The sequence below is a fragment of the Trichosurus vulpecula genome, chromosome 3 (genome assembly GCF_011100635.1).
Source record: "Trichosurus vulpecula isolate mTriVul1 chromosome 3, mTriVul1.pri, whole genome shotgun sequence".
NCBI lineage: Eukaryota > Metazoa > Chordata > Mammalia > Diprotodontia > Phalangeridae > Trichosurus > Trichosurus vulpecula.
In genome coordinates this window covers 124,022,419-124,037,339 of record NC_050575.1, presented here as the reverse complement: position 1 = coordinate 124,037,339, position 14,921 = coordinate 124,022,419, and the positions used below count along the sequence as shown (strand labels likewise).

The 14,921-nt window shown below is 42.2% G+C and overlaps 1 protein-coding gene across 2 annotated transcripts in view; it reads right to left on the bottom strand.

Annotated features, from left to right (window-relative positions):
* The window catches only part of GSN (gelsolin), a 49,266-nt gene that overhangs the window by 25,841 nt on the left and 8,504 nt on the right, over positions 1 to 14,921 (bottom strand). Inside the window, exons 1-3 of one of the 2 annotated variants that reach the window (XM_036748643.1) lie at positions 6,471 to 6,735; positions 4,264 to 4,468; positions 2,324 to 2,478 (exon numbers count right to left, since the gene is read on the bottom strand). In XM_036748643.1, coding sequence (XP_036604538.1) covers positions 2,324 to 2,478; positions 4,264 to 4,468; positions 6,471 to 6,599 — 489 coding nt within the window. In that variant the 5' untranslated portion in view covers positions 6,600 to 6,735. Of the gene's footprint in view, positions 1 to 2,323; positions 2,479 to 4,263; positions 4,469 to 6,470; positions 6,736 to 14,921 lie in introns of those variants that run through there. The other variant, XM_036748644.1, reaches the window with a different exon arrangement.

Sequence of the window (14,921 nt, the reverse complement as noted above, 5' to 3'; positions counted from 1 at the left end):
TATCTAGAATTTTTTTCACATCTAGATTCTTATGTTTAGGGCCAGAAAGGACCTCAAATGTCATCTAGTCTAAACCCTTCCTTTTGAAGATGTGAAATCAAGGCCTATGAAGGTTAAGTGACTTGTCCAAGGTAACATAGGGAATAAGGCGAAGATCCAGGATTCGAAACCCAGTGTCTTTCTGCTGTGCCACCCTGCGTCAATCTATCACGGTGACAGGTAATTTGATTAGCTATCATTCTAATTTGACAGCTGTGGACACTGAGGCCCAGAACTGAGTGATTTACCTAAAGGTCACACAGCTAGCTTCTTTCCTGCCCATCTCAAGTCTCCTGATTTCTAGTTCAGGCCTCTTTCTACTATATTATCTCCAGATTTTCACTCTCCCTTTTGGATTCCAGGTATGCCACTGTAGTTTGGGACTAGAGACTTTTCTTCACTGGAGGTCTGCTTAATGAGGTCTTTGAGCAGAGACTGGATAACTGACTGCTTGACATGTATGTTGTAGAGGAAATTACTGTCCAAGTAGAGAGTGGATTAATCAGTCTCTGAGGTACTTTCAACCTTTGAGATTCTATGTGATTTCAAATGACTTCATATTTCTAGTGCCTGGTGTACAGTAAGTGTTTAATAAATGTTTGTTGAAATGCATTCTGCCCTCTGGGGCCAAGATGAACAAATCTGCTTCCCGTTCTACATGGTACCTTTTCAGACCTGTAAAGACCATGATCATACCTCCTCTAAGTCTTTTCTTCTCTAGACTAAATACACCTGCTTTCTTCAACCCATCAATATTTGACAATAAACACTGCTTAACCTTAGGTTAATTCTAATAAATAACATATTATAAAAACAAATTATAATAAATAAAATAACATATTATATATTGATAAATGTTATTTATCTTTGATGATATAATATGCTATCCCCTATCTATCTTCATATAACATGATTTCTAGATTCATAGCATGTTGAAGTTGGAAAGTATTATCTACATCAGAGGTATCAAACTAGCTTCCCATAGTATGGCCAGAATCAGATTAAAATGTAATTGGGAAATGTTCAACAACATAAATAAAATTACAATTCAACACAGAAGATGTTAATTTGTGGTTTTTGAAGGCAATGTGTGACCCACAGTGATTGGTTTCTATTTAACATCATTGACCTAGGCCAAAACTTTCCATTTTATGGACCAGGAATCAGGCCCAGAGAGGGGAAGTGATTTACACAAGATTATAAAGCTAGGAAGTAGCAGAGCCAAGATCCAAGTTCGAGTCTCACATCTATGAATTCCTATCTGCAAAGTACAATAAGACTTCTATGCCAATTTCCCAATGCTTTGCCCCTCCCAGAAGCATCATGGGAAAACACACCCAGGCCTTTGTGATCGCCCACATAATAATCCCTTGTTTCTTTAGAAGTTTTGAGGCCTTTCCCATCCATCATCTCATCTGATCCTCACAAAAGCCCTTTAAGGTAGGCAAGGCAGGGAAGATTATCCCCATTTGTCAGATGATGCTGAGTGAAGCGAAGTCATTTATCCATAGTTATCTAAGTGCTGGAAACCCTGGCCTCCAGATTCCTAGGCCAGTGCTATTCCCACTACACCCTCAGTCTCCACCACCCCCACCTCCATCCCTTCCACATAATGAAAAATACAGGCCTCTGGTCCCATTCAGGAGGGTTATTCAATCCCAGCTGTGGGAATGAGCTAAGCCAAAGGAAGGATCAGTCTGGAGCCTTGGAGACCCAGACGCTGGGTCAAGTTCAGTTCAAGTTTCTTTCTTTCTTTTAAATAAGAGAAATAAGAACACAACATAGTTGCCTGTTGCTAAGGAGAAGATTCATCCAAAATCAAAGGTTCTCCAGGGGCTCTTCGCTAACAAGAAACTCTTTGTGAGTGAGATCTTGAGAAATAATGTGTAAATGAATCAGAATCAGGGTCAGGTTCCCCCTCAGAGACACTAAAAGTGCTTTGCTCACATTTAACAGCTTGCCGGCCCCAGGCCAGCCATCCCTTTGGCCAAGACTAGGTTTGTGCTAGGCTAAGTTTCTCTCAAATCCCCCACTCAGAAACAGCCAACAACTGTCTATGGGAAAGCCCATTTCTACCTTCTCCTTTCCTTGACAATATCTGGTGGGGGGTAGAACCATAGGTACCCAGAATCCTAGAATGTTAGAGCAAGATTGGACCATAGAATACAGATTACTGAAGCTTCAAGGGACTTGAGAGATCACGTCATTGACTTCCTCTGCTAATTACTGGCAAGTAATTCTGACAGTTGGGAAAAGGATGCTTCTAATCCTGAGAAATGCTTACCTTGTACTTGATGCCAGATTTGAAGTAGCCAAGGAAGGTTGAAGACTCATAGCCCTGGACCTCCCGGTGCTGAATTGCTTTTCCATTCAGGTAGTCATCCATCTGTACAGTGAAGATGGCAGCGGCACCACTCTCATCCTGAGAACATTCATTCCCTGTGAAGGAGGGGGAGCACAGTTATTATTAGCTTTGCCATAAACTAGCTGCAACCTTAAGCCAATCACTGCCCCTTCTAGAATCAATTAGCAGTCAACAAACATTTATTAAGTTCCCTCTGTATGCCAGTCACTATTCAAGTTGCAGGAATCAGGAAGGAACCATAGAATGTGAAATCTTTGAAATGATCTATTCCAACCCCACCTCTCTGGGCCTCAGTTTCCTTGCCTGTAAAAGGAAAGGGTTGAACTGAATGACCAGTACAATCTCTTCCAGTTATTCCCACTAGGATCCTCAGGCCAAAGCTTCCAAGGTCCCCAGAAACACTGTCCCTTGAAGGTGAGCTGAAGCATATGGGAAGACAGAGATCTCTTACATTTGTAGAGCCCTGTAGGCCATGCAAAAATGCATTCCCACTGATTATGGGTCTAGAGCTGGAGCACCACAAAGGCCAAACCCCTCATTTCACAGACGAGGAAACTGAGGCTCAGGGGGGATAAGTGGCAGACAGTTAGGTGATGAACTGGGCAGAGCTCTGGAGCTAGAATCTGGAAGACCCGAGTTCTTGTAAGCTGTGTGACCCAGGCAACTCACCCTCTGTCTGCCTTGGTTTCCTCATCTGTAAAATGGGATAAAAACAGCACCCAGCTCCCAGGGTTGTCATGAGGATAAAATGAGCTACTATTTGTAAAGCTCTTTATAAATCTTAAAGCACTATGTAGAAATATGAACCACAATTAGAGCCCAAGGTCACACAGGTGTCAAAGGCAGGACTTGAATCTGTCTTCTGGACTCCAGGGTCAGCTCTTTACTCTACTATGCTACCCCTTGATCACCTCCTTGGAGCCTCTATCTAAATCACATTAGAGTGTAAGCTACTTGGAAGTAAGGATTGCTTCATTCTTTGTGTTTATATTCCCAGCAATTAGTACTTGTTGAGTGATTCATTGACTGATCAATCCTCACTAAGTCCCCGGAAAATGGCCAGGAAGGGATAAATATCCCAATTTTAAAGATGGGGAAATAGAGGCTCAGAGAAGAGATAATAAGGGTCAAAGCTGGGATTCCAACCTAAATCTCCTAATAGGGCCTGAGAGGTCTCTAAGACTAGAACACAAACCTGGGTTCAGAAGATGACAGTTACCAGCTCCCTAGCATCCCACATTCAGGACCCAAAGTGGTTGTGTCGCCGTATCGGTTTTATATTTAATAAATGTTTAGTGATTGATTGTTATAGAATAATCTCTTTAACAGTCCCTGTGCTGATTTCACTATCAGACAATTCTCCCCCTGGCCTGGTGGTTCCCCAGGTCACAGGTTCTGAGCTTCGTCACCACCTGTGCCCTTCCTTCTCTATATACTGATTACCACTCTAATTACTATAGTGAATTATTAATGATAATGAGACTTTGCCTCTGATAAAGGTGCCAGAATTTCCTGTTGATGGCACTCACACTGAAGACTGGGAGGGAGATTTATTCTGAGCCTTATTTTCACTGCTTCTCTAGAAGCATTTTAAAATTAGATATGTTTTGACATCAGAACTGGAAGGGACTTTAGAATGAATGTTAAAACATATTAGGTTAGGTTGTTCAGAATATAGAATGTTGTTCTCAGAATGTTAGGGTTGGCAAAGACCTTTGAGATGTTTAATCTGACTCTCTAGCCCACGTAGAAATCCCCCTCCTATGACATCCTTAACAACCTCTTGTCATTTAGTCCCTGCACCGTAGGTGCTCAGCTCAGGGATGGGGGGAGGAGTTTGATGAAGGCCAGTTCCTTACCCAGCCAGAAGTGGAGATCATACTGCAGGGTTCCATCCCTGCGTTTGATGGTGTTCAGGATTAAATATGCATCACCAGTGAAGAAGTCCCCATACAGGTTCTTAGGTACTGGTACCAAGTCAAACTGCTCCACCCTCCAGATCTGCAGGCCAGGCTCCTTCCCTGCCTTCAGGAACTCTGCGTGTTCTACCACCATGCTGACAGGCTGAGGAAAGAAAAGGATGAAGAGAGGTGAGGAAGAAATACCACAAAGGAAGTTCAGCAAAAGTCCTCAGGTTCCAGGATCAGAGCCAATTTCAGTTTCAAATGAAGATAGAATGGTTTCCCACAGTGGAAAACTAAGATCTCAAACAGGACTCAGAGAGAAACACCTAATCTTTTGCAGTCTGCAACCAGTATCCTGGGAAGATGTGGGGTTTCTGTAGTGCATTTCCACAAAAAATACTGGGATGAGAATCAGGGGATTTGGACTCTATCCCTGAGTCTGCCACTAACTCATTTTGTACAAGTGACTTCTTCTCTTTTGGGCCTCAGTTTTCTCAACAGTAAAATGAGAAGGTTGGGCTAGCATACCTTTTAGCTCTAACATTCTCTGATCTGTGTTCTAATATTCTAGTTCTAAGACCCTATCCAGCTCAAACTTTAATTTTTTTGATTCATATCATTCTCTACCCCACTCTCCAACATGGAGGGCTCTCAGAATCCTGTCTCCAAGTCCTTTTCAACTTCTCTTTCAGCCTCCTTCCTCTATTTTCCTTCCTTCTTGATCTTCAAATGACTTTCCCAATTCCCCTCTTTTGATACCAAGCATCTCCTGGAGGCACAAAGGCAGAAAACTGAATTAGTGGCTGTTAAAACCCAGTGCCTTCAGCTGGGGGACCCATGATCGCTCTCCCCTCTACTCTGGGGCCTCCAATTTCCTTTCCTAAATATTTAGGAGATAGAAGAATTGTACTTCACACCCCAATTCCATTCCTTAGTTCTGATCAGAACTTACAGTCGAATGGGATTTCCTTGCTTCCTTTTTGGTGGAGCTTTTTAAAAACAAACAAGCATTCTGAAGTTTGGCCCCAAATGCATCCTAATATTTTAAAGAGCATTGGACTAAGAGTGAAGAGACCTAGGTTCTGGACACAGCTCTGCTATTAAATAGTTCAGGAACCTAGATATGTCACCTCACATCTCTGGATCTATTTTCTCATTGTAAAAGGAGGGGCTTGGAACGAGGTCCCTTTCAGCCCTGTTGTCTATATTTTAACATCCTCCATTCTGAGCTTTCTTCTGCCTTTAAATTTCTGCTGCCTAGAGTCTAACACTCTACATTCTAAGGGCCCTTCTAGCCTTAACAGTCTGGTTTTTTAAGGTCCCTTTCAGCTCTAAAATCCGAATCCCAAGAACCCCTGCCTTTTCTCCATGATTTTCTCCAGAATCCAAGTATCCTGGATTGGCCAGCGCAAATTTTTATAGCATAGCCTTTCACAAACCCCACAAACAACGACTTAAAGAGACCACCCAGACTGTGCCTGTTTCTGCCACAGCCTTCCCCTCCTCGCCCCCCCCCCCCCACCTCCTTCACACACAACCAGGACAAATCCCGAACTTTAAGCCCTACACGGCCCCTCCCGGAACGACCCACCCACACCCCAGCGGCAAACAGACTGATCGTGTTTGCAAATTCGGAGCACAAACATAGGCCAACCGGGAGATCAATCGAAATCGATCGATCGGTGGCTCTGCTGGGGCGAGGTCCATCCCATCGCTGGATACAGGAGGGAGAGAAAACTTTTCGCATGCACCCATTCACTCTGCCCCCAGGAAGAAAGAAGATTGCGGAAGGTGAGCAGTTGGTTATGCTGAAGAAGGCAGAAGAGTACTTCCAAAGGCGATGCTGTCGATTAGTAAATATCCCAGTATAACAGCCAAAGGGAAGGAAAGAGGGGTCCAGCTTGAAACCGCGACCGGAAATCATACTTACAAAGCAACAGAATAGTTTTTCCATTATAGACCTTAATTATGCCCCTTTTCCTAGCGTTGTATCTGAAAAAACTTATAATAGAGAGTTAAATGGGGTTGTTTAGGGCAGGAAGCTCACAACCCCGGCCTCCCCCCTTCTCCCTCTGTCCCTGCCTCCCTCCCCCCAGGGCGGCGCAGATCCATCCCCCCTAGCGGACTGGGAAGAGCGGGGGACGCCGGCGCCAGGCACTCACCCCCGCGGACAGCGCCACGGTGGCTGCAAGCAGGGAGACCAGCGAGCCCGGAGTGACAGCGGCATGCCCGAAGCCTGCCTGCATCAGAAGGCAGCCCAGAGCCGCCAGCACCAGAAAGCCTCGGGCCATGTCGGTGCCCAGGCTCCAAGGAGAGACTCAGGCGAGAAGACGGAGAGAAGGCTGGCTGTGTCCTTCTCCCACCAGCAGCAGGGCCGGTATATAAGGTGGCCCGACCCGCCCAGCCACAGTGGGGACCCGCCCCAGCTCCCCACGTGAGTCCAGACCCAGAGCAGCTGCCCCCTGGCTCTGGACCCAGAGCCCTCCTCAATCTAGCCTCTCCGTCCCAGCCCTGGGCCTTTTTTTGGAGTATGGGGCAAAGTCACTGGGAGGTGATGGGGAGGGGAGGGTGATGTTCAATTGACCCATGAAGGGACTCCAGGGATCCTTCAGTGAAAGAGACCAAGACCCATCAAGCCTTCCTTAGGATCACAGAATTTAGAGATGAAGGAGACCTTAGTAATCATTGAATCCAAACCCTTCATTTTACCCAGAAGGAAACTGAGTCCCAAAGAGGAAAAGTGGCTTATCCAAGGCCCCACAGTTAGAATATGGCAGTTCATATTTGAATCCAGGTCTTCTGACTCTAAATTCAATGCTCTTTCTACCTGAATGTCACCTCCATCTCTTATTTCCCTCAACCTCATGCATAAACACAGCCCATGTCTGTATAGCCCTTTACTAAGTTACAACGTACTTTACATATATTGTATTCTCACAGCATCCCAATGATGTTAATAAGGCAGGGATTGTTCCTTCCATTTTGCAGACATTGATAATAGTAATATTGTCCACATTTCTATAGCACTTTAAGGTTGTTTTTCCTTTCTTCACAACACAATGAGGTAGGGCACAGATGTCTTGATCAGACAAAGCCTATCTGTTGAATTGTGTTATTTGATCTGTTGACATTTTCTGTTGTAATTTCTATTTTCTCTGAAGTTCAGGGTGCTGGCTTTTCCCCCTGAATTAAGTGAATGATATATGTATGTTTGATTAAGCAGATCAAAGCACCTGTGCTGGTAGATCTAGTTCCTGGTCTTGTTGGGTCTTATACCTCAGCAGCAGCTGCTAGCCTGATGTGGGCATAAAACCCTCAGGACCCTAAGGGGAGTTGCTAAGACATCATGGTACATAGGTACCAAAAAGAGAAGCACCAGCATCTGGGTTTTCTTCAAAAGCCAGGGGGCTCCAGCAGCTACCCAGAGTCTCCACACTAACACTCCTCTGGTGATTGAGAGCCCCAAATAAAAATGCTAACCTCTGAGTTTATATACCCTGTTCAGGGTCAAAGGGCATCACAACCATTTGACTCAAACCTATGTAAACTAGGCTTTCCCTTGAGGTAAGCAGGTCATCAAAGACTCCCCAATTTAATCAAAGAAACAAAGACCAGACTTATCAAAGGCACTGGATTACATAAGTGCTCCAAAAGAGAAAACAGTAAAGTCCCACCCTGCTTAACCTTATATAATCCCCCGAATATGTATTTATAGCCCTTTACAATTTACAAAGTGCTCTCATATGCCTTTTCCCCAACAACAGCCCTCTGAAGAAGTGTTTAGTGCAAGCGATCTGCAGTCAGAAAGCCAAGGTAATTGAGTTCTGCTACCTATTACGATCACAAACTATCTGTACGACCTCAGCCAAGTTATCTAATGTCTCTAGACCTCATTTCCTTCATCTAAAGGACTGAGAGGGGAGGGAAGGAGGATTGAGAATTGGACTGTGATAACATTGCCTGGAATGGAGTAAATTCTTAGTAAATGTTTGTTAATTGATATCAGAGCCATTTAATTCAACACTCTCAATATACAGTAACACTGACAACGTGGTACTGAGAAAAAAAAAAGTGACTTGCCCAAGATCACACAGATATTAAGCAACAGAGTCAGGATATGAACCCAACTTTTCTGACTAAATCCAGTGGTCTTTGCACTGTAACTACCTGTAGAGCAGGGTTCCTTAATCCAGAGTCTATGGACCCCAGGGGACCTGCAAGAACTTTTTTAATAGATTTCAGAGGATCTGTGAATTTGGATGGGGAAAAATACATCTTTATTTTCCCTAACATCCAACTAAATTTTAGCATTTCCTTTAATTGTGAACGTAACCAATGAACTTTTATTCTGTAAAAGACTCCATCAGCTTCACCCAAATTCACGGAGGGGTTTATGACACACAGAAAAGGTTAAGAACCCCTGTTACTTGAAATGATCTTTTAAGATCCTCTCCATTTCTGAACACTATGAAATAGGCAAGATAAGAATTCTTATACCCATTTTACAGATGTAGAAATTTGAGCTTTAATAGATAACATCTTTATCCAAGATAATAGTAACAAGGCCATGATGGAGCTAAGAATGGAACCTAGGTCTCCTGTCTCCTAGTCCACTCCTCTTTGTTCCTCTTTACCATCCACACCCCAAGGATGCCTCTTAAGCTACAGTTCACCCAGGCTTACTCCTTTCTCCATTCCCCACCCCCACTCCACCTCCACTAGATCTGTTTCCTTTCCTGTAAAATGAAAGGGTTGGATAAAATGATCCCTGAGGTCCTATTCAGCTCTAACATTCTAAGATTAATAATAATAATTAAATGGCAACAATTCATATTTCCCCTAGCTCTTTAAGGTCTACAAAGTTCCTTCCCCACAACAACCTAATCTAATTAAGTTTTAAGGCATAGAGGGCAAGTATTCTTTTCCTTGTTTTTCAGATAATGAGACTGAGGTGCCAAAAGGAGAAGTGACTTGCCCAGAATCACAATCAGGAATCATCAGGGGAGACATTTGAACCCATGTCTTCTCCCTCCAAGAACAGCACAATCTAGGTGTCATGATAATTTTCTCTATGTCCTGTCTTCCAACTAAATTGTAAGCCCCCTGAGGTGAAGGATTGCATTCTAAATGGTTTTATATTTCTACATTATTCACCACCAGAATTGGACACCCAAGTAAGGTGCTTAGTAATAATGAAACAATGACTGACATTAATACTGCATTTTATACACATTACCTCACTGTCTCTTCCAAATAACCTTGTAATTTAGGTACTATAAATTGTAATCCTCTCTTTAAAGGTGAATGAATTGAAACTCAGAGAAGTTCAGTGACTTACCCATGGTTGCACACTCTTAAGCAGCATCAGAGGCAGGATGCAAAACCAGATCTCTCCTGCCTTTTAAGCCCAGTGCTATTTCTACCTTCCCCCAAAGCCCCCTCATTTATTTTTTTAATTTTTAACTTTTTAAGTTTAAAATATATTCAAATTTAATTTAAAATGTATTTTAAATCTTAAATTTATCTTATCGATCCCTTTTATATTTGTAACAGCCTTGGGAGGACAGGTGTACAGTTTGAAAAAGAAAAACATTTAAACCAAGGTTTTCTATATGGTAACCACTTGAGGAGCAGCTATGTGGTGCAGTGTATATAGTGCCAGCCCTGGAGTCAGGAAGACCTAAGTTCAAATCCGGCCTGAGATATTTATTAGCTATGTGACCCTAGGCAAATCATTTAATCCTGTTGGCCTCAGTTCCTCATCTGTTAAATTATCTAGAGAAGTAAATGGCAAATCACTCCAGTATCTTCGTCAAGAAAACCCTAAATGGGGTCTCCAAGAGTTGGACATGACTGAAATGACTGAACAACAACAACCACCACATCTTACAATACATACAACATGTCCAAGTAGCACCCCCTCCCAACTCTGCCATGAGTAGGGAGGTATTTTTCATTCTCTGTGCTTCCATTGCTGTAATCCAGTATGCTGTTTCCCTGGTTCTGTTTATTTTCTGCATCATTTTATACACCTCCTTTCAAGTTTCTCTGAACTCCACACATTTGTCATTCTTGCTGTGTGGTTACATTCATGGTCTATTCTTGTACCAATATTTTTTTTTCAGCCAGTGGACATCCACTTGGTTTCTAGTTCTTTAGTAGTTCAATGAGTGCTGCTTTGAATATCCCACTTCCCTCAGCATCTTTCCAAACCTCTTCTTTCCTCAAGTTACCTTATCAGTAACCGTCCCTCTCAGCAAAGGTCCAGTTCCTTCTCCTCAACTGTATACTTGAAGTCATTTTGACATTCCCACCCCCACTCCCCCAGACTCACCCTAGGACATAGCTGTACTTTTTTCTCCTTTGCTCCAGCCCTGAGATGAAGATATATGGCCCTTCTCCTTCCCAACTTCATCCCCTCAGCATGTGCCATTGATCCTATCCACCCCAGTTTTATTCAGGAGCCTGCCCCTTCAACCATTCCTTCTTTTCCTCTAGTTTTCTTTTTCGTAAACCCTAATTCTATTAATTTCTCTTGCTTTATGCATTGCTATCATTTCTAAACCCATCCCTTCCCCTCCTCTTTTTCTTCCCAGAAAGCCATCCCATATTTCAAAAAAAAATTTTTAAAGGAAAAATAATTGCCAATTCTGTAAAAATCAATCATGCAACAACTGTCAATACATGCAAAATACCATACCTATAGTCTCCCACCTCTACAAAAGAGGGAGGCTCTTGCACTAATTTTTTCAATCTCTCTTTATCTACTTACTATATCTTTCCCTGATGCTTTAAATATGACCAACTCACTTCTACTCTTAAAAAAAACCTTTATATGATCCTATCATCACCTCAAGCTCCTTTCCTATATCTGTTCTCCCTTTCACAGCCAAACAAATGGAAAAAGTAATTTACACTCCATTCATCTATTTTCTCACTTCACACTCAATTCTCAACCCTTTTGATCTAACTTTCGATCTGATCATTCACCTAAAACTGCTCTCTCCAATGCTCCCTTAATTGTCAAATCAGAGAGTGTTTTCTCAGTCCTTGTCACTTTCTTGACCTCTCTACAGCATTGGACACTGTTGGTCACTCCTTTCTCCTAGACATCTTCTCCTCCCTGGGTTTTTGTCACACTTCTCTCTTGTTCTGCTCCTTCCTGTCTAGTATTTCCTTCTCAGTATCCCTTACAGATCATCATTCTTATCCCATCCCTATGTGTGGGTATGCAGTACTCAGAGGTCTGTCCTGCACTCTGTTCTCTTCTACCTCCAAATTTTCTCTAGGTGATTTCATCAACTACCATAGTTTTAACTATCAATTCCATCTAAATGACACACAGACTTGCCTACACAGGCCCAATCTGTCTCCTAAATCACTCACATCATCAAATGTTTATTGGACATAGCTAAATGAATGTGCCATGGGCATCTCAAGCTCAACCTGTCCAAAACAGAACTCATTGTCTCTCTATCCCGCCTTCAAAAAACAAAATATCTCTTCCTATCTTTACTTCATGGAGAGGACCACCATTCCTCTTGTCATCCATATTCACAACCTCAGAATCATCCTTGACCTTCAAATAGTTGTCACTTCTGTGACTTCTATCTCAGCAATATGTCACATTCATCCCCTTCTCTTTGCTCACATGGCCACCATCCTAGTTCAGACCTTTAGTTCTTATCTGGACTATTGTAATAGCTACCTGATTAATCTTCTTGCCTGTGGCATCTCTTCTCTCCAATCCATCCTCCACACGGTTGCCAAAGTGATATTCCTTTTTTAATATTTTATTTTTTCCAATAACATGTAAAAACAATTGTTAACATTTGTTTTTTTTAATTTCAAGTTCCAATACTCTTCCTCCCTTCACCCCACCCCCTTTCCTTGAGAAGGCAAGCAACTTGATATAGGTTATACGTGTGCAGTCATGCAAAACTATTTCCATTATCAGGCACATCGCAAAAGAAAACACAAACCAAAAATAAAAAAAAACAAACCACCACCACACACACATGAGGAAAAAAGTATGCTTCAATCCGTATTCAGACTCCAACAATTCTTTCTCTGGAGGTGGATAGCATGTTTCATCATGAATCTTTTGGAATTGTCTTGGACCGCTATATTGCTGAGAATAGCTGTGATCTTCAGCGGATCATCATACAATATTGCTGTTACTGTGTATGATGTTCTCTTAGCTCTGCTCATTCGAAGTTATATTCCTAAGCACAGGTCATTCTCCCACTCTAGAAGTTCCAAGGGCTCCCAATTGCCTCTAGGACAAAATGCAAACTCCTCTGGCTTTTAGAGTCCTTCATAATCTGGCTCTTGCCTACCTTTCCAGGCATGTGGCATAGTACTCTCCTTCACATACCTTACATTTCAAACAGAACGGATGGTTTGCTGTTGTCCACATAGGACATGCCAGGGTTGGACCTGACTTTGTAAGACCTAGAATCCATTTCTTCCTCACCTCAGCCATATAGAATCTCCAGCTTCCTTCAAAGCTCAAGGAGTAATTTCTTCTTATTCCCTACCTCAATTCCATCTAGTGTTCTCCCATCAGAATCACTGTTTCCCTCTAAAAGAATGTTTCATGTTTGTTTTTGTATTTAATGTCTAGCAGCATGTCTGGCACGTAGTAGGTACTTAATAAATGCTTATAAAATTTAATGGTCTCTCCCAGCTCTAGATTTATGCACCTAAGAATTCTGATATGTATTAGATCTTTGCTTCAGTCTTTGATTTCCCTGGGGCACAAGCCCACTCTCTGGGTCAAAGGCTAATGAGCGACAGTTTACCCCCTTTTCTTGCATAATTCCCTACTGATATCTAGAGTGTTTGGACTCAAGTGCTCTTTAGACTGTGTTATGTTGCCTTCTCTAAACACTGCTCAGTAAATATTTGTTGATGAATCCAAGTGTTGGTTGGTTTTACAGATATGGCCCCTTTTCTCTCTTCTTTTAAAAATCTTTTTTTTTCTTTTTAACAAGGGGTGGCTTGTTGAGAGGGGGAAAGGGAGGCAAAGGGATAGATTCAGAAATGAGGATGATATAAAAACAAAAAAAGAATGGAAATAAAAATTTTAAAAGAAAAGAAAATTAGGGAAAGAGAGGAGATGGGAAGGACCAAGGGCACAAATTCTCTAACTTATGTTACAGAGTTTGGGAGAAGGGCCACCTCTTTCAGAATGGAGCAAAGGGAAAAAGAGAGTGTGTGTGTGTGTGTGTGTGTGTGTGTGTGTGTGTGTGTGTGTGTGTGTGTGTAGGGTTGGCAGGTGATGTGCAGGGTTGGAGCGAAAAGGGAAATCGGGATGGAAGTCCCATACAATGATCATTTCCAAAATACTCTTCACATTCTTAGAACTGACTCAACTCTACCCAACCCGCCTCTTCCCTAGCTACTGAGAGTTTCCTCAGTAAACTGTTCTTTGGACTGCTTCGTGTGAAGGATGGGGGACGGGGTAAAAGAGGTTACATATTTTATCTCCCGGCCATTAGCTTCAGAGTTGCTAGTGATGGTGGATCTTTTCCTACTGGATCTGTGATTTCATTAGTATAGGGAACTCTCAAAGAGGAAACTCTCTTTACCAATACAAATCAACACCTGTTCTGCAACTTTTAGGCTTAGAAAGTTGCCCAGGGCACTGGGAGATTAAACAATTTAATGCTTCCTTTCACACAAAAAGTATGTGTCAGACTGGACCTGAGTTTAGGCCTTGCTAATTCTGAGGCTGATTTCTTTATACATTGCCCCATCAACAACTCACCGTTTCTAAATCCTGCCTTTGACACTTCCTTGTTATAGGACCATTGGCAAATCATTTAACCTTTTTGTTACCTTTTTTGTAAAATGGGGTTTAAATGGGGCTACACTGTGCCTGTCTCATGGGGTTGTTATATATAGAGCTTGAATGTTTGTAAATTTTAAAGAGCTATGTGGCAGTTAACGATGACTACTTCAGTTATCTGGGTCTCAGTTTCGATCATTGCTGAGTGGGAAAAAAAAAAAGTCCTCCCCCCATCCTGCTCAAGAGGGATACTAAGAAAGTAAAGGTGAAAATAATGCAAGGAAGTACTTTTGCTTTCCCAGGAAGGCCTACAACTTAAAGGTGTTATATTAACCTGGCTTTCCTGGAAAGAGCCTTCAGTAATAGAATTATTATGTATTTATTTATTATTATATTTTTGTAGTAGAAAGAAGAGTGAACTTGATGTCAGAAACCTGAGAGTTCCAGGCCTGGTTGTGCCATTCAGAGACCTCAGGAAAATATAGAAAAGGCTTAGTGGAAAAAAACCCAGGCTCCACTTCTGGCTCTGTGTAACCCTGAGCAAATCACTGGACCTCTCTCAACCAGAGTTTCCTCATCCATCAAATGATCGAGCTCGATTGGATGATCTCTAAGATCCTTTGGATGTAAGAAGCTCCCTGGGATCAAAGGCTATTTGGTTTTTATCTTTGTAATTTCTAGTCCTTAACATAGGGCCTAGCATATAGATGGCACTTCATGAATGTTTGTTGAATAAATAAATGAAAACCTAGGATTATATGATCTTCCAGCCTGTTCCCTTCTCTGTAAAATTGGGGCAAAAATGATCCTAATGCCTCCT